Genomic DNA, 22,113 nt, shown 5'->3' with positions numbered 1-22,113 from the left:
CTACTGATTTCCATTAAACAAAACACATCCAAAGGGCCAAGCTCTACAAACCATTTAATCCATGTTGAAAGACAAGGAGGAAAACTACCTTTTGGCAAACTTGGACATTAACCAGGGTCTTTTCCAGAAACTTTTCCTTATTTTATTCACGATGCTACTTCATGTACAAAACAACTATGAATAATTTATAGTTGCAGGATTATCCATTACTATAATTAAGCTCTAATATGGGTCAGTCCTCTGGTGTATGAGTCTCACTACCTCTGTTAGGAAATATCTGTGAAGTTTGAACAGCATTTCTTTTAAGACCTGCTGATATCAAGGAGTAAGGGAGTAGTATTAATGAATCCCCATAACCAACCTTTCCTGCAACTTCTTCCTTTGTTGTAGGATGAATAATCTACCTCTAGGACACAGTGAAATTGCTAAAATTAACCAAAAGCTATCAGAATGTTAAGTATTTATTAGCCAGAATGGCCTAATTCTAGATTCACTGCACATTTTTGTGGAGATTTACACTGTGAAGGATTATAAAGCACAGCTTTATATTATCTACAACTATATCTAACCAGTGAATCTGTAATTATTACAAGATATAGAAAAAATCCATTATTAAATATTTTTAGTGCAAAGTCTCTCTCAATTGTGATGTGTTTATAATACTGTAGCAGTCACTATCTGTAGCCAAATACTGACCTTCAATGTTACTAATATTTGACACTGAGACCATCATCACTTCAACAGTCTGTGGTTTTCACCAAAGTCTAAATTAAAGAAACTTTTTCTCACAAACTGAAATCCTACTTAAATTACCAGTTTCCATGATTTACAAGCATCACCTTTTTGAAGAGTTAAAATAGGCAGAGAATTCAGTATTATGTGCTTGCAAATGACATCTCAAGAAAAAACATCCAAAACTTTGTGTGAAGTATCATAAACATCACAGATATTCTGATGAAAATTAAGGTCAAGGAAAGTTGGAAAACCTTTTGCAGACAGCTACTCTTATGACAGTTTTACTTGATGCCCCAGAGCTTCCACTGAAAAAAACAAAGAACCACTTCTCAAGACCACCTCTGATTCTACAGCCATTTACAGTTTGCTGCTTAGAACATCTTTTCAAGCCTGAGATCCTGGTCCATTTAGACACTGCAGGTGGAGGATGTTAACCTGTACCTGGAGTCAGTGTTGGCATTTGCTCTGTGCTTTTTGCTGTCTCTACAAAATCAGTTTTGGTTGCTTGGTTCAGTGCTGGAGGAAGCAGAGGGCTCACCAGCAGCACACACAGCAGAGAGATCCCACCACCCCTTGCTGCACCACAGAGACCACTCCAGCAGCTCCAGAGGCACCACTGAAAAGCAAGGTCTCAGCCCAGTCATGTTCCCATTCTTCCTCTTCTTCTTTCATAGCTCAACCACTGCCACCTGCAAAGTCCTCTCCCTTTCCTCCTCAGCTGGCCAGGTCCTTTGATGAATTTACAATATTCATGAAATAGCAGAAAAATACTCAGTTCGTTTTGCAAGGAAGAGTCTTCTGTCCCTTGAGTGAACAAATGTGCCAGAGCCCTCATGAGCCAAGCAGCAGCACTGGGATGAAAATACTGGGGAGAGGCAGAGACAGGACAAACTGCTGGAAGCCTTCTGAGACCTGGTTATGTGCCTTGCAAGTAAGCCACTGTGTCCAGAGGTCTAATGCAAAATCAGAAACATTCTCCCAAACTAAGAGCTAGCTCAGAACTCATTAGTTTGTGTATTCAGTTAAAGCAGTCTCTCTCCTAAAGCACATCACCTTTGCCAAAATGATATTACATCCACCATGTTACTGTCTACTCCCTGGATGCTTCTGCAACTCTTCATGAGCAGCATTCACCATCCATCTGCAGTTTCCCACACAATAATGGAATTTGTCACTCCAGTATTCAAATCTTCCTTCTCTTCTTTCAGGACAATTACAAATATACTGAACAATACATGCTTTATTTTCCATCTTCAAACCAGTTACACAGCCATAAAACCCTTCCTCTTGTTCCATGCCAAGTCTGTGGGTTTTTTTGACTGTGCTAACCCAGTCACTGTCACTCAGGTCTGTCTTTCTGCTGAGAATACAGGCATAATATTGTGAGATATTACTTTCTTGACAATACTGTCATGATCCTCCCCATGCATGAGCCTGCTATTCCTCAGAGAACACTTTTTACCAAAATATTCAATTTTCAGAAGTCAGATTTACCTGCAGCTCTTCAGATCTCCATGGAAACTGATTTATGGATTTACAAATGTCAGTCCTCTCCTACGTGAGAGTTCTTAGTGCAAAAATACAACTGTTTCAGCATTAAAGGAAAGGAATATCAAAAATACACAGCAATCATGAATGGAAATGCTGTCACCACATAGCTAGAAAAAACTAAGTGATGATGAGATGAACAATTTCAAGAACAGTGCTGAAAGAGGTGAAAAACTAAGTACTACAGTTAGGAGACAACATTTAGTTACATCTAATATCTCTTTGGGATTGAAAATGCATGTTCCAATATTCATAATTTATGGCCTTTATTTCCTCACTTCCATGGATATATGATTAGTCTCATCCATGGATTAGTCTCATCCATGAACAATGTGAAATTAAAATTTAGCCTACTACTAGAAATACTACAAGCATTTAAATTCCATTCTTTGACTGAAAATAGTATTTATATTTTGAGTATGCTATTTTCAAATATGTTTTCATTAAATAGCAGCTGGGAATAAAGGCTGTACAAACACTTTGTTTTCTACTTTAGATTCATCAGCAAGACAGACCTAAAAATCATCATGTGACCATCCCAGCATTGAGTTAATAGTGGTAATGCAAAACCACCTGGTTTAAATGGACACATTCTGTTTTTACCAATTTTAAAGAATAATACAAAATGTCAATCTCTAAAAGCATAGTTAAAATAAAAACCACTGCCAAACAGCAGATGCCATCAAGAGCCTATTGTTCAAAAACTGAAGTTTTTAAACAGAAAATAATCATGGGGTTGTTAAATGATGGGTTTCTTTCCCAGTATCAATACTTTCCCAAGCTTGGTGGCTCAAGCAGTTATTTTAAGCTGTTACAAGAAAAGAATGCCTTATGCTCAAAATGTGTTTTGCCAAGTCACTTGTGAGTAACAACAAATTGTTTCAAGGTCATCAGTTTTCCTGGGATACTGGGAATGAAGACACAGAACAAGAAGAGAGAAGCTGCACAGTGTGGCAGAAGATAATCATGGCTAGAGTTGAAAATTAATTTGATAGAAAGGTTTTGAGGGGGAAAAGGGTATACCAATCATGGTATGGTAAGTACTGCAAATCATATTTCTGAGTAAGTTTTTGGGGCATTTTAAGGTTTTGCAGTCTGATTTGCTGCATAGGACCTGGAGAACTTGTTTCTTCATTCAATCCAGGGTGTTAATCTGTTAATGGCAGAAACAAGAAGCACAAAGAGTTGTGACTCTCTACTCATGATTTTAGGGTTAAATTCTTAATTTGCAGAATCAAAGAGAAATCACATGTAAATTCTGCTGCATGTTTGCTTAAATGAGGCAGAGACACCCAAAATTTAGAATAAAAAAAACTACTTTGAGTATTCTGATTATGTAATGATGGAATCTAAAGATAAAACAACTGTATCTGCACAGCTTTCCTTAACTTCAAAAGCTCTACAAGATTTTTTTGAGTGAATGAACAGGCACAGGGCTACCAGAATCTCATTGTTTCTAACAGCATCCTGCTGTCACTGGCTGCCTATCCTGAATTTACTACAAAAATGGCATCTTGCATAACTGGCCTGAAAAATAAGAGTGAGAGAGCAAGAATCAATAGCAGCAGAATACTGTAATCACATCCCTTCAGTCCCTAGCTAGCCTTTAACCTTAACATTATAATGCATTTGCTCAAAATAGCCTTATTTCTGTGTAGGCTTCCAGTTAACATTTGTTACAAACAAAATACAGTCATCCTTTCCAAACCACATTTTGTGTATCACATGCCTCTCTAACTCAACAGAGCCTTCCAAGAGGAAGTAAACAAAACAACAGCATTATTTAGAATTGACCATCTGTTTTAACACAAAACCCAAAAGTTCATTTCCTTTCCACTACACTGGGAAAAGGTCCTAATATGCCTTCACATTATGTGAAGAAGCTGCTCCATGACTTTTTCCCCACTAGAAGGCTTCACACTTCAAGCAAGCAGGCACTAACTTCATAATAATATTAACAGAATCTCTGTAGGTCTCTCAAAAGCAGATGCAAATGAAGCACAGTTGATTTCACTGAATTTCAGCTGCAGTTTGCTTACTTAACACAGTTAACTCTAGTTCATGACTGTTTACAAATTCCATTTCAGCACAGATCCATGAAATTAATCTCCATCCCATTCTCACCAGAAGTATTCCACTCTGGTGGAAACCAGCAACTTGTGCGTCTTTCTGGGAAGTACAAAGTTTGTCTAAGCAGCACTAAGCACCAACATCACCTTGAACTTCCAGTGACCTGGGCCAGATAGAGCAGCACACACACAAACACTGTGGGAAGCGTGAGACTCCACTCCAGACACGACCAAACCATATTCCTCTGGTTTTTATCACTGCACTCAGTGGGTGTAAGCATGAATTGTGCAGGGTGAAGAGCTGACTGAATATTTGAAAATGTTAAGTCAAGCAAAGAAAGCCCATGCCTGCCTTAGTTTAGAGAAATAAAGCCAGGCTGTAAATCTAAGCATATACCAAATTACTGTGGTTGTTTTTAAGAACCAGTGTCGAATTTAGCAGTGATAAAGGAATTGATAAGATGCCAAGGCCTTTAGGATTTACATGCTGTTAATCCCAAATTAATTTGGCAAAAATAAGTAACAAATTTAGGAATAATTGACATTAGGTTCACACCTACATTGTTTCAAAGTAGCTCTATTTGCCCAACTGATCATCTCAACCAGTGGCTGTTAATGGCAGATCCTTGTTCTCTTGGGAAGAAAAAACTCTGATTTTTCAGCAACATAGCTACACCAAACATAGACATCTTGATCTCTAAAGCTTCCCATTGAGCAACAGTCTGAGCATTTCTATTCATTAAAAAATTACATATAATTGCAAACAAAAATTTTTTTCAACTTGTTCAAAATATAAATTACTATTTCACTGAGAATTCAAATGGGGGCAAGTTATATTCATACACATATATGGGTATGAATATACCCATGGGTATGTTAGTTGTGTTTGGGTTTTTTTTAACGAGATTACACCACAGTTTTCTCAACATTTTTTCATGGGTAAACAAGGGTCTATGAGATCTTAGAATAATCACTTCCATATTACACCCAAAGTGTGAGAATCACCCAAGTGCCTACGTGCCTCAGTCTAGCCGAAGAAAACACAGTTAAAAATGGTTGGGTTCTGGGTTTTTTCTGCAGTTGGGTTTTGGGGTTTTTTTGCCACGGAAAAAGTCTGCCTACTAAAAAATGAACTGAGGTCATCAAGTATGCTATCATCAACTTGGAAACTTATCAAGATGACATATGTTTTTTGAGAGTCTTCATAGAAAGGGCTACTTTTGCAAGTTACAGAAATCCAAACTAAACAGGTTATTAACCTATCTTTAAAATATTGGTCTAATCACTAAATGCAGAAGAAACCTGTATTTTTAAAATAATGGAAGTAGGTTACACAGCTGATTAAATGCTAGTTGAAAATCGGATCTTGTTTCTTGTAGCCAAATATTTTTCAAAAAGAGTAACAAGTCTGCCCATTTGTATTCACGTATACACAGAGATATATAAATGTAAAAAACACTGATATGTTTCCATATTTGAAAACCACCCATATCTCCACAGTAAAACCTGGAAAAAAATACATTTCAATAAATATTAAAAAGTTTTCTTAAAAAAATTATTTAAATGAGCGTTTAATTTTTTGATTATAAGGTTACTACCTTTAACTGCATTAACAAAGCAGTTAAAGGTAATAACCTTATAACAGTTAACAGTTATATTCCACATTTCACATGCAGTGATATGTGGAATATGAATGTCCACATCTTATGTTGGCTAAGTTAGAGTGCTTTATGCACTTTCTCAATGAACTAAGTTAAAGGGCTTAAGTAAAGCTGTTTCAGAAACAAAAAAGGAACAAACAGCTTAGCAAAATCAGTTTTTCCATGTAGTTTGCTTCATGTTTTACTCCTTTTTTTTTAAAGGAGGAACAACACTGAGCATCACAAATTATTCCAGAAAGCAACTGAAAGGGCTAACCCTTACTCATCCATTCTGTTTTAGTAAGTGACAGGAGAATTACAAAATATAGGGACAGAAGAAGCTAAATAAAGTCATCCTAGCATGCCACATTTTAATGTGAAGGACGCCATCAAAGATACTTCTCTCATTCCATTCAGAACAGCTGCTCTAAGGGTCTTTGTATTTGTTATAGGACAAAACATTTTCTCCATGGAGACAGTGGACTAGGAGTAAATATATTCTTCACATCACTGAAGTGTTTTATTTTACTATGGCAGTTGACTGTACAGAGCAATAAATCCATCAAGAGGACAAGTGGCCCTTAGCTACTCTGCATTCTGTATTGTAATGATATGACACTGCACAATTAAACCATAAAAGCATCACCAAAGACAAAAATCACATTTATCACTGATCCTTACATCTAAAGAACCACGGTAAGAGCAAACTAATTTTCAAAAATACAGATGTCAGGTAGTAACACAACAAACTTCTCTTCAAGAATGTAAGGAAATTCCTTGTGAAAATGAACACTAAAACATTAAGCGATCAGTTTTTCAATATCCTAGACATTTCTGTCCCAATTTTAAAAAAGAGAGATATAGGCAAATGTTAGATTTTAAGCACAACTAATCCTACAGACTTCAGTAATCATTTAATTACATGTTTAGACACCATCTGTTTAAATGCCTTTTTACAAGGTATGCTTAAGTGTAAAGATAAGATACAAAATATCCCTAACTGGAGATATATGCCAAACCTCACATTAATGAGACGTGTATTAAGGTATAGCAACACAAAACCAGTTGATACACTTGCTATGGAAGCAAAGTAACAACACAAAACTAAAGGGAGCCAGGAAGGTCAGCTGTAAAACACACTACAGGAAACTAAAAACCAATGACTAATGACCAAAATACTTGAAAAGACCCAAACGTGAAGGTCAAGTGAGAATGACTAATTCAAGGAAATAAACCAGGACAGCACAGTCCATGTTTATATTGCACCTTCCTAATCAATGCTGCAAGGTCCTTTAAAAAAAGGAAATTTAACTCATAGGTGCCATCAGTAGAGATGAGCTTGGCAAATGCAGAGATAAATATTACTAATTGCTAAGTATCTTGTCCATCTATACACAAAAACAATATTGTAATAATAACTTTGCTTGCTTCAATTGCAGTCAGAGTTTTCCAGCTATTAGTCATGCACATAAAAACACCCACAGAGTTTCACTGTGAGGAATTACCCCACTTGAAGGTAGCAAGGCAAGGTAACAACCAAAGAATAAGGCCTTGAAGTCACCAGAATTCAAACTTCTGAGGGGAAGAGGACATGAGGAGCTAAGAAGTGCATAATTCAAATAAGTCTCTGTGTGCATGTATATATATATATAAATATTTATATCTAGTGACAACTTGCACCAGCCTCCCTGAGGCCTGTAAGCAAAAGCTAAACTAATCACACAGCTGAGCACTTCAATATGAGATAACCAACTAGAGGTTTTAATTAGCTTTTCATGAAATCTTATCTGGGCACTATTTTTATGGAAGAAATTCCTGAAAACTCAGCACTGTTACTCTATACAGCTTGAGTAATCCCAACATTTCAGACAGTGAGGAGTCTTCACGTCCCAAGACTCCTCACATATTTTTTCTTTATAAAGTCCTGGTTGAAATAACCATGTCAATTAAGTTTTGTCACAAGAAATAACTACAGGCAAAGTATCTATTTCTGAAAAATTAGCCAAAGAGTCATCATTTGGCCAGTATTCAAGGAGCCTTGACAGTGCCTGTTCCAACAGAGGCAATTAAGGATACTGTCTGTGAAGGAGTGTGGTCCTGAAACATGTTTCCAGACTGAAGTCTCTATCAGGCTCAGATGCTTTCAAGAGCTTCAGCTTTCTAGAGAAAAGTAGCATATTTACATGATTTTGCAGTTTGCCACAGTGTTTCTTACCCACATTTTTTTTGAACAAGTAATTCAAAGATACTTGTATCTATAACTTCAACAAATAGCCAATAAACAAAAGGCCTCTTGGTCGACTGTGATCTAAATCACTGCTTAAAAAAGAATAAAAACACTCAAGGCTCAACAGTGTATAATTATTGTCTCAAGTTCTGTGTAACTAGCAATTCCTCTCAAAACGATTTTTTTGGGGGAAAAAAAAACCACAACACTCAATAGTTTAAAACCAGCAGGATCTTTTTGCACATATTCAACTGGTAACACAAAGCTGCAACATCAACTTACAAATGCTTTATTTTTGCACATTAATTTTCCACTTTTGAGGAATTTTCCACTGTTGGAGGTATTTTCATCCTTGCAGCATCCTTTTCCTATTTGAATGGCTGAAGAACCAGAAAGGATGGAAAACCCATGATTTCAATTAAGAGAAAAACCCTGACAAGTAACCAATTTCTCACATCTGTCAGGCAAACTACATGAAAAATGTCTAAAATCTCTGTGTTGGCTCCCACTTTGGGACACATGCAGGAAACACACACCACTGATGTGCTGATGATGTGCAGTTTGTGCCACAATGCTTTTGTAGCCATGTGTACTTACACGGTCTTTGTCATCAGCTACATCACAAAGAATGTCATCAAGATCCAAGATCCCACCATCCCCGTGCTCCAGTCGATGGACTTGTATCCAGTAGTTTGGATCCTGCATAAAAGAAGAAGAAAATAGTATCAGATTATCACATGCCAACAGGAAAATGTTATTCCACCATATAGTCAGCATCACAGTCTTAGAAATTCTTGGCATCAAACATCTATTTAGGTCATATTTCTGTAAATAAATGTAAATTTAGACATGAAGTCCAAGTTCTTTTTCTAAATTGCCTCAGACTAGATATGTAGTCTTCCCTCTTCTATCAGATCTGCATGAGTCACAATCCCATCACTGACACATAGGACTCTGACATATTCCAAATATTACTGCACATTACATTTCCAATATTCCTTCCATAAAAGGAAGAAAAATACATTGTCCACAAAATAAAGCATGCCAGACAATAGTCAACAGGCACAAAAGGTTACATGCAGCTGTAAAAGATGTGAGGGTTTTACAGAACAGCTATAAAAGGCATAAATCAACATTTAAACACCATCAAAATGCTTTCTACCTCTCCTTTGCTAGAAGTGGTAAATGGAATATCTAAAATGTATACTGAGAGCACTTTCCACATTTGAAATCAAAAATTATATATACACACAGATACATATACACACAGATACATATGCATACAAATGTGTGCATGTGGCTTTGTGTTTATACAGGTGTCTAGCAGTAACTGGGAGGACTGGCTTTACAGTCTTTATTACTACTTTTGATAGCAAAGGAAGCCATAGGGAGCAAGGCTGTGTCCACAAAGTGTCTCCAGCACATGACCCAAGTGCTGGTTAGTAGCTGACATGCTGTTCTTAAGGGATTTGTTTCCTAATGGGGAAAAGTTGCCCTGTAAACACCTGGCCTGATCATGCTACATAATCCTGCTTCTCAAATACACCCCCCAACGCCCCGGGCTGTTGTTTGGTGTCTCACTGTAAAAGACCTCTCTTGCTTTTCACTGGGAAATCGTGGCTGCACAACGTTTCTGCTGGGAGGACCATCAAGATTGCATCAACTTGCAAAGTTCCTGACTTCCTAAAAATAGCAATTAGCATGAACCTTTTTAGTTATGGTGTCTAGAAGTGACAAAACGAACAAACAAAAATAATAAAAACATCACACCAAAGCCAAACCAGAACTAAACAAAAACTCACCCACACTAAAAATAGAAGTCATAAATAAATAAATACCCTTCACCCTAAAAGGCTTGAAAATATTTTGATTTCTCAAAGATGGAACAGGACAAGAAATGGGACTACCAGAATTCCTTTAAATCCATATATATATTTAAATCTTGACAGAACATGCTGCATAAAAGAACATAAACAGATATTCATCTTGGCTTTAACATCCTAGAACTCCACATATTTGCCTATGATATATACAAAGGTCAAATAATTGGGAGATATCTGGTACTATGAAACTTACTTCATTGTTTGTATAAGTACATCCTCCTTAAATATTGCTGTAAGTCATCATCATTAGATTATCAGATTTCAGAACTTTCATTTTACAGTCATTAGGCTGGTCATTCCAAAAATTAAATTACAGACTATTTTCTCTGATTTCTCTTAAGTATTAAATTTCATTACCTTCCATTTCTTCTAAGCAAGCACTTATTATACAATTAACTGGATTTCTAGTATGTGGGTTTTCTCTAAACAGATTTACTGTTGTAGCATATTACAGGGTATAACTTAGCATACATTTTTTAAAAGTAAAGATTTGGGAATAATTAAAAATGGTAATACATTATGCACACTGTCATGCATATAGAGGTGCCTACATAGCTAGGTAATACACAAACCTGCTCTGTAAAAAAGGTACACAATGCAGACACTAGAATAAACTGGTAAGTTTGAATACTCCACTAACACAGACAGGGCTGGACAGAGTCACCTGTGTACACCAGAAATCTTTCAACATTTCTTAACAAACATGTTTGAAGGGAAGTCTTTGCTCTCAGATTAAAAGGAAAAAAGATCCTTCCTCATCCTCCAGCCCATTAAAAAAATCTCCTCTGCCTCTTATATCTACACCAAAGATTGAAACATGCTTGCAAAGACCATACAGGCTGTGAAGCACCTTGCACTCCTGAAGAACTTGACTCAGGTTTCCTCTGCTGAGATTCTCCATCTCAAAGCTAAACTGGAATTGAACCATAAACCAGCCTTCACTGCAAAATCACAGATGGAAAACTGAGTTTGGCCTTTAAGAGTGCCTGATCCCTCATACATCACCCAATTCACCATTTTTGTTTGCAACAATTAATCTTCTTACTGAAGAATGGAAACACTAAAAACAGGTAACTGCAATACAGGCTCAGTGACCTAACTACATCCATCAAAACAAACAGCACCCAAGCTGAAACTACAACTTCAATACCCATGTATCCTTGTTTTTTTGCTTCCTACCACAACTGTTTCCTACCTCCAAGGCAAATGTAAAAAAACATTCACAACTACAGAATCAATAGCAGAAACACCCATTTCTAAATAACTATTGTGCTACTTCAGCATGCACAATCTACTTAAAAATAGCTTTGATATATAAGATGCTTCTACTAATTACTTCCTTTAAAAGTTTCTCAATATTGCATAAGAAGTTTTAGATAGACTTCATTTTTTCTGCATCACCTATTAGTACTGCCATAGCCTGAACTGCTCTGGTGGCTTTTCCTGTCAGACAAGATCCTGATACAAAATAATACGTGAGCAAGACCAGACAAGAAATATATAAAACTAGTTTGGCAAGAACTTACTCTGGCGGGATTTGGTAAGTAAATACGAAATAACAATGCAACTTTTCATTAAAGCCCTCTCCAAACATTAGAACAGTCTTCTCTTGAGGCCCTTTTACTCTATTAAAGGTTTTGCATAAATCAAGGATTTGATGGGGGAGGATTGGGAGGGAAGAGAGGTCTAAGAGGGAAGGGAATACTCACATTGTACAGAGATTAGTTACACTACACTGGGGGGGAAAGAAACTTAAAAAAAGAAAACAACATTCAAACTAGTGATTTTACCAAGTTATGAAAATCCATAGCCATTTATGGTTCCAAGTTTTAGCAATTATTACTATATATTATTCAACCAAACAACATGAAAAAACCAAACTGCAAAAACGTTCACATTTAAATTCGTGTTCTGTGATCTGTCTAAAATGAACACAATGTTGTACTAGAGTCAGCTCATATACACTGTCTGCTAAATACGAACGAAACTGAACCAGACTTGACACAGGTTGGAATTCAAGTACTCCTACATGGATGTTACAAGTGCATCTGTATTCATGGCTTGGTCAAGCTGCATTTCTCAATCTCAGCCAGTAAACAGATGTTCACAGTTCCCTATGCAATAGCAGTAGTACAGTCCTCAAACATTCTCTGAAGCAGTCAAATACACTGCTCTGGCTCAGAACAGTTCCTAAAGTGGAAACTGGCTATTTACAGAGTTTACTGGAGTAGACATAACTACATCTGTGGGGCTAAGTAGTCCAGTCACCCCTTCAGGACACCTGAACACCTTTGGGATCCCCCTCTCTGGGTGGCAGCGCTCAGGGTACCTGCAACAGGGTGCTTACACAAGTAAAAAGAAAAATGTCTTCTAGTTGTTAAACAGAAGAAAAAAAAAAATCTAAGTAAATCAAGTTTATAAAAGTCAAGTTTCTGTAAAAAAAGAAAAAAAGGAAAAAAACTATGAAACAATATTTTTTACATCTCCCACAAGTTTTTCAAGAAACCTGCTTCAGAGTTACCATTTAGTCAGACATGATGCTGTTGTTTCAAAATCTGAATTTGTATAGCAGAATCAGATTTTCATATTCTATCAATAAAATAAAGCTACATTTTTATTCTTCCACTGCTATGATTGCGTAAAAAGGTACTGCACTCTCCAAATCTGCAGTGCATTTAGACAGAAAAGCAAGTGGTGATAGAGAACTCATTAGCTTCACTGCTCCACCAATGTGTAAGTTAGCAAAGTACAATTATTTTGAAAAAGCTGCATAGATGCCTTTGTCACTAGTTCATGTAGAAGAACCAGCAAGTTCAGTTCATTGAATGAATACAAGGATAGAAGTAACGCTAAACCTGATTTATAATATCTTCATTTAAATATTGCATCACTCAGCTCAAGTCGAAGCAAGTCAGATCTCCTGTTTCCTGTCTACACCCATTTAACTCTTCAACTTGATGATAATTATAAAGGTACTCATAATTTAAGCTCATGAGCACCACATTTTCTAATCCTCAGCAATGGAAGTTAAATATTTGCTAACTGAACACCAGCACTGAGACTGCAAGCAAGAGCACATTACAAAGGCAGCAAGAATGCAGCCATTCACATTCTGTTTATTACATAAAATGACTTCTAAAAAGCACAAAAGAAAAACTGAGAAAACCATTAGTTTAAGTAGTATCATTCAGCGTTCTGTAGCTAACAATTTCATATTCCCACATAATGGAAACAAGGACCATATGTGGAAAACAATATCTAGAAATCAGAATGGAAACAGCAATGTGTTCTTATTAATGGCATAGGAAGATTTCTTATTCCTTTACATCTAAGTAGGTGCCTTGGTTTTCAAAATGTACCCTTTCCAAAAATATATTGAAATATTTAACATTAAAAGTAACAGTAAATAAGATTATTCTTTAAAACACTTTGTCCCTATCTTACAGGAAGACAGCACCACAAACCTCTGACAAGCAGCAATCTAACAGAAAGCAGAAAATCAGGCTCCTAAAAGCCTGATGAACAATGCTTAGTGTTTACTAATTGAGCCCACTACTGCGATTTGATCTCACCTGTCACCAGCAGGATGTCCTGAAGCATCAGAAAAACGACATTAATCTGCCTGGCTACAATTACATACTTGGAGCTGGCATGGCAGAGGAGTGTGTGTGTCATTTCTTGTGTGCTGCTTGAAGCCCATGCAGAGAACACTACTGAGGGAGGACACCAAGCTCCCCCCAAAAGGTCTCTGTACTTCTTACCTTTGCCCACATTTCCCAGCTGTGCTTCCCTTCAGCTGGGTGCAGATCAGTTGCCACTACAAATTTTTACACATCTTGAAATCAAGACAGACAGGTATTTTCCCCCCCACACTCCTATTATTTTCTGATCTGCTCTTGCCCAAATAGGAAGTGTATTTTTTACCACACAACACTCTTGGGAAATGGATTGGCTTTGCCAAGCTCACAGAGGCTCTCCACGCCTATCAAAACCAACTGAAATTATTTAAATTTAGATATAATTTATAGCTTCTTGCTTTAACACAGATCCTTATATGATTTTTTAAAACCACTATCAGTTGGACAGTTGTGCACAAGTATTTCAGTGTAACTCTCAAAGGAAAATACTCTCCACCAGGACAAAGGACAGAGAAGAAGCATATCCAAGTATGTAAATATAACTTCTCAATTATAAATCAGGAGATAAAGGGAAAGTAAGTATATATTATTCGTTTCTGCTTAAAACCATCTGGAATTCAAGATTATAAGGCCATGTGTGTGGCTGTCTTCACTGGATTGAGTTTTTTGAGAACAGATAAAGCCTTTGCGGCAAGAATTCACACAGATAAAAACCAACTAAATCACCAGGCTGGGGTGTGTACTGGACTTGTTTGTTCAGCAGCATATGGCACTTGGGCGTGTTAACACTGTCTGAAAGGAAACTATGGTTAATAAAAAACTAATATATCTGAAAATTTGCCAGTGAATTCATTCATTTCCCTGTCTAGCCCTGTGCTGCAGGCGGGAACCATCTAAACAAGGAGTCAGGTGCCAAAAGACAGCCATGAAGGCTTGCAACGTCAGCTGGCTTCCAGTTACCTTCCACAGCCTGAGAAGCCAGCAAGAACAAGTCCCTGGGTTTAAATTGCATCTCCATCCCATCATCTGTCTCCTTGAATTTCAGGCCCAAAGATCTACTGCATAACACACACAAGCAGCAGTGGGAGAATCAGCTCCAAAGCCCACTGTGCTCTCTAAAGTACATTGCTGCTGCAGCATGGACAGGGGCAATACTGGTACAACACAAGTGCATTCACTGTCTTGGCAAGGGCACAAGCCACAAAAACACTTAACATATATGAAAGCAGCCCAGTAAGGCTCAGAAGGCAACTGACACCTGTAGCAACTCTTAAGTTACCAGGGGATGAGTTGAAGGGACAGTTATCTTTTCCATTTCTGACCTCACTCCACCTGCAGTCACTCCCCTCACACAAATTTTAGAGCACGTTCACATGCACTTGCCCAGTATCCCATGAAATCAAGAAAAAAAGGGCCACAGACTACAACAGAAAATAACTGAATACTGTACAGCAGAAAATAAGCCTTATCCTTTCATCTTTTTGATCCTTAACCTGTAAAACTGCTCTTTGTTCTGACGATGCACCACACTAAAGCTAATTTCTTACTATTCTGTTTTACTGAGAAAGAGGCAAACACATTCAGGAAGGTTACACTTCATGCTGTAACGAGAGAGTATGGTCTAAGATTCAACTTTTTTCAAATCCCTGCACACCTGGTTATACACAATGTCTTCAAACAAGGGATGCACACTGATTTGATATGAACCAGTTTTGAAAAAGGGAGAAACATACAAGCCTGATCACTGAAGTATCTTGTTCCACTTTTGGACTCACCAATGCTTTCACAGCCTTGCTAAAGGGGCTTTAGCTTACCAGAAACCATCCAAGACAGAATCTGAACATATGGCAAATATCATTCTTCCTGACACACTGAAATGTTAGACAGGGTGTTTATGAAGCAAAAAAAAAGTAATATTGGGCTTTGCATGCATCCTGTAAGTCCAGTTTCAACAACGATTTACTTAAAAATTAATCACATTACACTAGCAATGCCATCCCTCAGTACAGAAGTCTGCCAGCCAAAAAAATGAGCCAAATAGTCTTCCACTTCAGCAATTAAATGTCCCCTAAAACCCATTAAATTGAACTAACAGGGCCAGTAAACTGCTGGAACACTGCTACATATTGAGTTGTGCTGCATTCCTACTGGAGTACAAAAAAAGCATCAAGGAACTACTTAATCTTGCTTCAAGTGCCAAAAGGTTGGTATTAAAAATGGTAAATTTGGCTGTTAGCCACTCCACAGTTTACATAAACTTTCAAATATATATATTAAATCCCTGTTTTTCTGAAATGAAGTGGTAATTTCCTCATCTGTAAGGAAAATAGTCCAAGGTCTACTGTAGCAGTAAACTTCCTGTCTTCCCACGCTACAAGGATGTGCAAGTTCTTTCTATTAATACATTACCTTCATGCATCATGAAAGGCTGGGATTTTTATTTAACTCATCCACTTTACCTAGAAGCAATCTATACTGACACATGAGAAATCATATCACTAATTGCTTTAAATCAACTTTCCTGTATACTGTATAATTTCATTACCTATTAAACAGAATAGAATCTCTTGATGCCAAGGAGTAATTCAGACTGGAAGGGACCTGAGGACATCCCAGAATTGGACAGGGACCATGCTGAGGAGAGGGGGATGATCCCTTCCTTTGTCTCCCAGATATGCCCTGCTGACACTGCCTGCTGCCAGTGTGCAGGGCTGGCTCCTGCCCACTCACTGTCCCCAGCCCAGCCTGTGGCACTGCATGGGACTCCTTCTCTGTCAATGCAGGACTAGGCACAGAATCCCAGAATTGCTTAGGTTGGAAAAAACCTCTGAGATCATCAGGTTCAACTGTTAACCCACTACTGCCAAGCTGACCACAAATCACGTCCCTCAGTGATACATCTACATGTCTTCTAAGTACCTCCAGGGATGCTGACCCAACCACTCCTCTGGGCAGCCTCTTTTCATGCTTGATAACCCCTTCTGTGAAGAAACCTTTCCTAAGATCCAATTCAAAGCTCCCCTGGTGCAATTTGAGGACATTTCTTTTCATCCCATCACTTGTTACCTGGGAGAAAAGACAGGCCCCCACTCTGCAATAACCTTCTTTAGGTAGCTGTAGAAAGCAATAATGTTTCTGCTGAACCTCCTTTGCTGCAGGCTAAACAACCCTCAGCTGCTCCCCCTAGGACTTGTGCTCCAGACCCTTCACCAGCTCTGTCCCCTTTCTCTGGACATGCTCCAGCCCTCAGGGTCTCTCTTGCAGTGAGGGGCCCAAAGCAGAACAAAGGCAATGTGTGGCCTCACCAGTGCCCAGTACAGGGGGACAATCACTGCCCTGGTCCTGCTAGCCATTGTATCACTATTGCTGACACAGGCCAGGATGTCACTGGCCTTCTTGGCCACCTGGGCACACACTGGCTCATGGTCAGCCCAGCTGATGATCAACACCCCCAGGTCCTGGGCTTCTGGCTACATTTCACATGTCTCCTGGCAGTCTGTTCCAAAAATATTGCACTGAAAACATTGTTCACTGTCAAAACTAATGACACGATGACATTTCTTCACAGCCCTGTAACCACTAGGAGGTGCCACCACCAAAGGGCAGGTCCAGGTCAGCACCTGGACTCTGATACTAGCACTAAGTCAGGCACCTGCAAAAAAGGAAAAGTTACTTTGTGCTGCTGCTAGAATCATGTGGCAACCAAATTTGATACTCATTAAATGAAGAATAAAGCTTTACATTTGGCTATGAAAGAATGACACACTTTTCACCACGATTACTGATTGTTTACACTATGAGCAAGTATGTTCTGTTTGCTAAGGGGAAAAAGTTAAATATGACACTGCATCTCTAAACTCCATTATGCCCATGCTGTGAGCACCAAACAACAGTATCCTGCCCAAACTGAAAAAATAAGCTTTTACATGGGATTTATTTCAATCCCCTGTAAAAAAGACATCTATTGAAGCACTGCCACAAACTCCAATTGTGGCAAATCCACAAGTAAGGAAAGATAAGTGTGCATTTTTAGCCTATTTTGCCATAACACAGAACTTACTTCATAATCTGCATCTAAATACAACAAACATTACAACAAAACTGTTTCTGGATTACAATTTTTAATTATTAGTATAAACTCCAGATGACAAATTACAGTAATCAAATCCATAGCTCATGAACATGCAGTGAAATGTACGGTCTAAAATGGTGCACAATCTTGTAGGCAGGGTTTTAGAATTTGGGCAACAATGCTGAAGAAATGCAGAACATCCTAGGATTGCAGCTCAACAATTGAACTATAAGTGAGTCTGATGAAAGAAGTGCTTTCTGTTTCTTCCAAGAGTTTATTTACCTCCACCCATCATTGCAGCATTACTTGGATTTAAGCAGTTTATTGTTTTTTTCAGTCACCACAATAGCTCTTCAAATGCACTACTAGATTTAGACTAGAATGATGGGTTTTACTGGAATAACCAACCACACTCATATGTCTGTACATACAGACCTGCATGCTGTACACCAACATGTGACAGATGTTGATTAAACAAAACTAAACACAAAACAAAAACAAACAAACAACAAAAAAAAGAGTCTGGTAAAATGTTTCAAGAGAAAATTTAAGAGTGTAGAGTTGTCTACCCAAGTGACATCCAGCTTAATATGAGGATCCTAATTTATTTCAGAAAAGTACTTGAAATAAGATTTTCATTTGGGGGCCATTAATCTCAAATACCATGAAAGACAGAAACAGGCAATTCTGATATATGTTCCCAAATGGACACAGTCAATTAATCATGTAGTATCTGAACTCTAAACAATGATTAATACACAGAGAACTACAAAATCATTCTTATATACAATGCCTCACACGTTCATCACACTGTAAATATAAATTTAAGACAAAATATTAAATACTATTCTCTGTCCTCATGGCTGTATTATTCCACAGGGAACTTCAAATTCAAGGGTTGGTGGGTAGGACTTTGCAATATAAACAGCTTTGCTAAACCATGTGGAAGGAATGTACAAGTTATGTGAATCACACAGAAAGTTCACATAAGTTATGTGAATCACAGAAAAATTCATCTCAGTTCAGGTCAGCTATGATATTGGGTGTTTTTAATAGGATTTAGAGCTTTAGCATCCCAGGAGCTTTACACCCTGTCAGCCATGCCCAGGGGTACCCATGAGATCTCCCTGCCCCTCTGCAGTTGCTGCAAGCAGGGTGCAGGTGGGAGGAGATTCCCCTCACTCCCTGCACCACAGCACACACAGGCAGCAGGGTGCTTGGGCACTGCCTGCTGTCTGCACAGCAATTCCCTGACTGCTTTAGAGGAGGAGCAACATGCCACCTGTGGCTGCTGGATCAAGCTGGTAAATGGAACAATAAAGTGGCAAACTAACATATGCTGAAAAACACCTACAAATCAACACCAGAATAGATATATGGAGCATTTCTACTGATTTGTGTCATAGGAAAACCCTGCTAATAGTGAAAGGTTTAGGAGTCTCCCTTGTGCTCTATAAAACTGTTCCCAAGACTATAACTACATTCCCCATCTTTGTCCTCCTCTCCTATGGGCACATTCTAGCTCGTGGACAGAGCTTTCTACACTGCCTAAGGAGGCTGACAGAGGCCAGGACCCCACACCCCACCACTCCACCATCTCATCTCTAAGAGACACCCATGGAACACTATCTGTGGTTAGCACACTCCTGGGCACACGAGCAGGTACCTCCAAGTCAAACCCACCAAGGAAAACTGGTTTCCAGTAAGTATCTGCAAAAGCAATGTGGAAATAATCATGGTATCCTGTTAATTTATCTCTTAAATACTTTTCAAGATACTTTAACCAAAGCAGGCCTTACTTTCATCTCCAGGGAACAATTTGTAGCAATAATATTTAGCTATTACTTTTCCAAATTGCTCAATCTTTTTTGAAGGAGTGTAATTTCAATTCCTTCTAGTGGCACTGATTTAAGTATGTAATCACTCTTTTCTAAACATGCCTAATGCTTTTCTGAAACTTCAAGAACAATCAGCATATAAATTCAACTACTGTAATCACGCTTATTTTATAAGATTAAATAAAACAGATCTGCAATTCTCTTTGAATTCAAAGTTCTGATTGCTGCTAACCCACGGCACAAACTCCAGTGCAGCATTTCATGTTAGTGTGAAGGAAAGAAAGTACCTTAAAATTAAACATCTATAAACAATACTCTCAAGGACCATTTGTTTTGTTTTCAAGTATATTCATTACTTCTGAAGGCTTTTTTTTTTTTTTTTAATTGACACTAAGGTTTACTATGGCTTCAGTCCTACTGACTGATCATGCGGTAAGGTATTCCCATGCTGAAGATGAAAAAATATTAGCACCATATCTGGCTGGAGACCTCACCAGGAAATAGGCAGAACTAATGCTAACTGGTACCAGCTCCATATTTTATCTTTTCTGCCATTTTAATTCATATCCATGTTTTGTTCAGAGCTCAACAGTAACAGCTCCTCCTCACAAATCAACAGTAATTCTCTTTTTCAAATCAATAACTAAGCTCAGGTCTAAGCTTGAGGCTAGCCCCAGTATAATCAGAACCCTACTGCCACACTCCTGAGTAGTCAAGAGAGCCCATAACAGAAAAACTCTAATGAAGGAACCTTACTCATGACTTAATGAGGACTCTTTTCATTTTCAAACTCCTCCCTCAGTCTCACTTCCAGCTCCAGAATTTGGTATAAATAAAAAAAAGCTGCAGCTGCCAGGTGCACCAAAACCTCCCACTTTCCTCCTCCATCACCTACATTTGCTTATTATTCACCATCACTTCCATACCTGGGCAGAAGCAGAAAATAGAAGGCATTCCAAGAGGTTAAAGCAAATAGAGAGGACAGCTCTTGGAAAACACTTATTCAAAAGCACACCCCTTCCACTTAACACAGCAGCATTTCTTCCAACCAGACACTGCACTCCCCTCCCAGAGCCAACTGCACTAGCACCCATCAACATTAGCAAAGCTTGCCACACGAAGCCCTGTGAATGCATTCACTAATGCACTAAAAACCTGCTTTTAGTCCCTTAGTTATCTTCTCCCTTGTCACCCCCAGTGACAGGGAGCAGCTAACAGCAGTACACTGAACTCTAACCCATTACACGTCTTTCAAAATCGCTTCAATCTCTAACGGCGTGCCTGCACTCGTCCAAATTCAAGCAGAAGATTTTATTAAGAGAGAAGCAAAACCAGCTAGTCTTCTTGACCAGAAAAGAAAGCAATAAAAAAAAACATTAAATCAGTGAGGCAATGCCAAGCCCTATTTTGAACAAGAAGTAAACCTTCAAGTCTTTTCAGCTAAGCTGTGAGTATATCACATGTAAAATTGTAAAAACTATTTAATTTTTTGAGCTCAGAGCACTTTGATTTGCATCTCCAGAAGTTTTGATTAATATAAGAATGATATAACAGGGGTGTTTTCAGTCATAACTTATACTGTAGTCTAAATTAGAATTTCCCATCTTCGTAACAAAGTCAATTTTGGCAGAAAGTACAGAGGAATTACTACAACTGCACAGACAGGGACAATGTTAGAAATATACTCAAGCACACCATAATACTCCACCTAGAATTATACCTTCAAGCCCAGTAAAACCCAAGTAATTATCTCTCTTCTCTTCTGCTAGACAAATTAGAGAGTATCCTGTACTTAGTCAAACCAGAGTTTGAAACCTCCAGTTTCTAGTTCTTTATGTGCTTTCAGAGCCTTATTGAAAATGTTTTCAATGTAACAGCCTAATTATATTGTATACATACACAGAATTGTAATAATTATTCATAACTCATGGCAAAAATAGGTTTCACACAGGACTGACTAAAAACTAAATAAAATAGAAAAAATTTGTGTTTCACATGTTCATTTAGGTGCAGCTCATGTGTTCACAGAAAAGCAGTATTTTTAAAAATACTGCAACTTCTGTTTTCTGTAATTAACTCCTATAAAACACATACAGTATGCTTGAGACTAAGAAGAATAAGCAACAAACCTGTCTAATAAGGTGTAGAGAGAGAAAAAAAAACAGGCTCTTAGAAACTGCAGAGCTTTTCTTTCAGAAAACCAGTTGATTTTAAATACCTGGAATCTCTCTAATGGGTTTAGTACCCAAATGCAGATAGAAGAAGGTGGCTGTACCATCTCTTGCTAACTGAATGATTAGAGCACAAGGCTACAGGCAGGTCCATGGAGATAGTGTCTTAAACTCCATTACAGAGAAAAATCTGCATGTTGTTCTGTAACGGAGTAGAGAAAAAAAGAAAACACTTTGATGAATAGAAAGAGACTAAAATACAGAATCTTTTTTGGCTGGTTTAGCATACACT

The 22,113-nt window shown here is 38.0% G+C and overlaps 1 protein-coding gene across 13 annotated transcripts in view; it reads right to left on the bottom strand.

The window, feature by feature from the left end:
* PARD3 (par-3 family cell polarity regulator) overlaps positions 1–22,113 on the bottom strand; it is a 443,013-nt gene that overhangs the window by 385,628 nt on the left and 35,272 nt on the right. For all 13 annotated transcript variants that reach the window (XM_030229752.2, XM_030229789.2, XM_030229776.2 and 10 more), the window contains exon 2: positions 8,817–8,918. In XM_030229752.2, coding sequence (XP_030085612.2) covers positions 8,817–8,918 — 102 coding nt within the window. The remainder of the gene's footprint in view (positions 1–8,816; positions 8,919–22,113) is intronic.

Source organism: Serinus canaria, chromosome 2 (genome assembly GCF_022539315.1).
Source record: "Serinus canaria isolate serCan28SL12 chromosome 2, serCan2020, whole genome shotgun sequence".
NCBI lineage: Eukaryota > Metazoa > Chordata > Aves > Passeriformes > Fringillidae > Serinus > Serinus canaria.
Note: the sequence above shows the minus strand (reverse complement) of the source record. Positions and strands in the feature narration are given on the sequence as shown.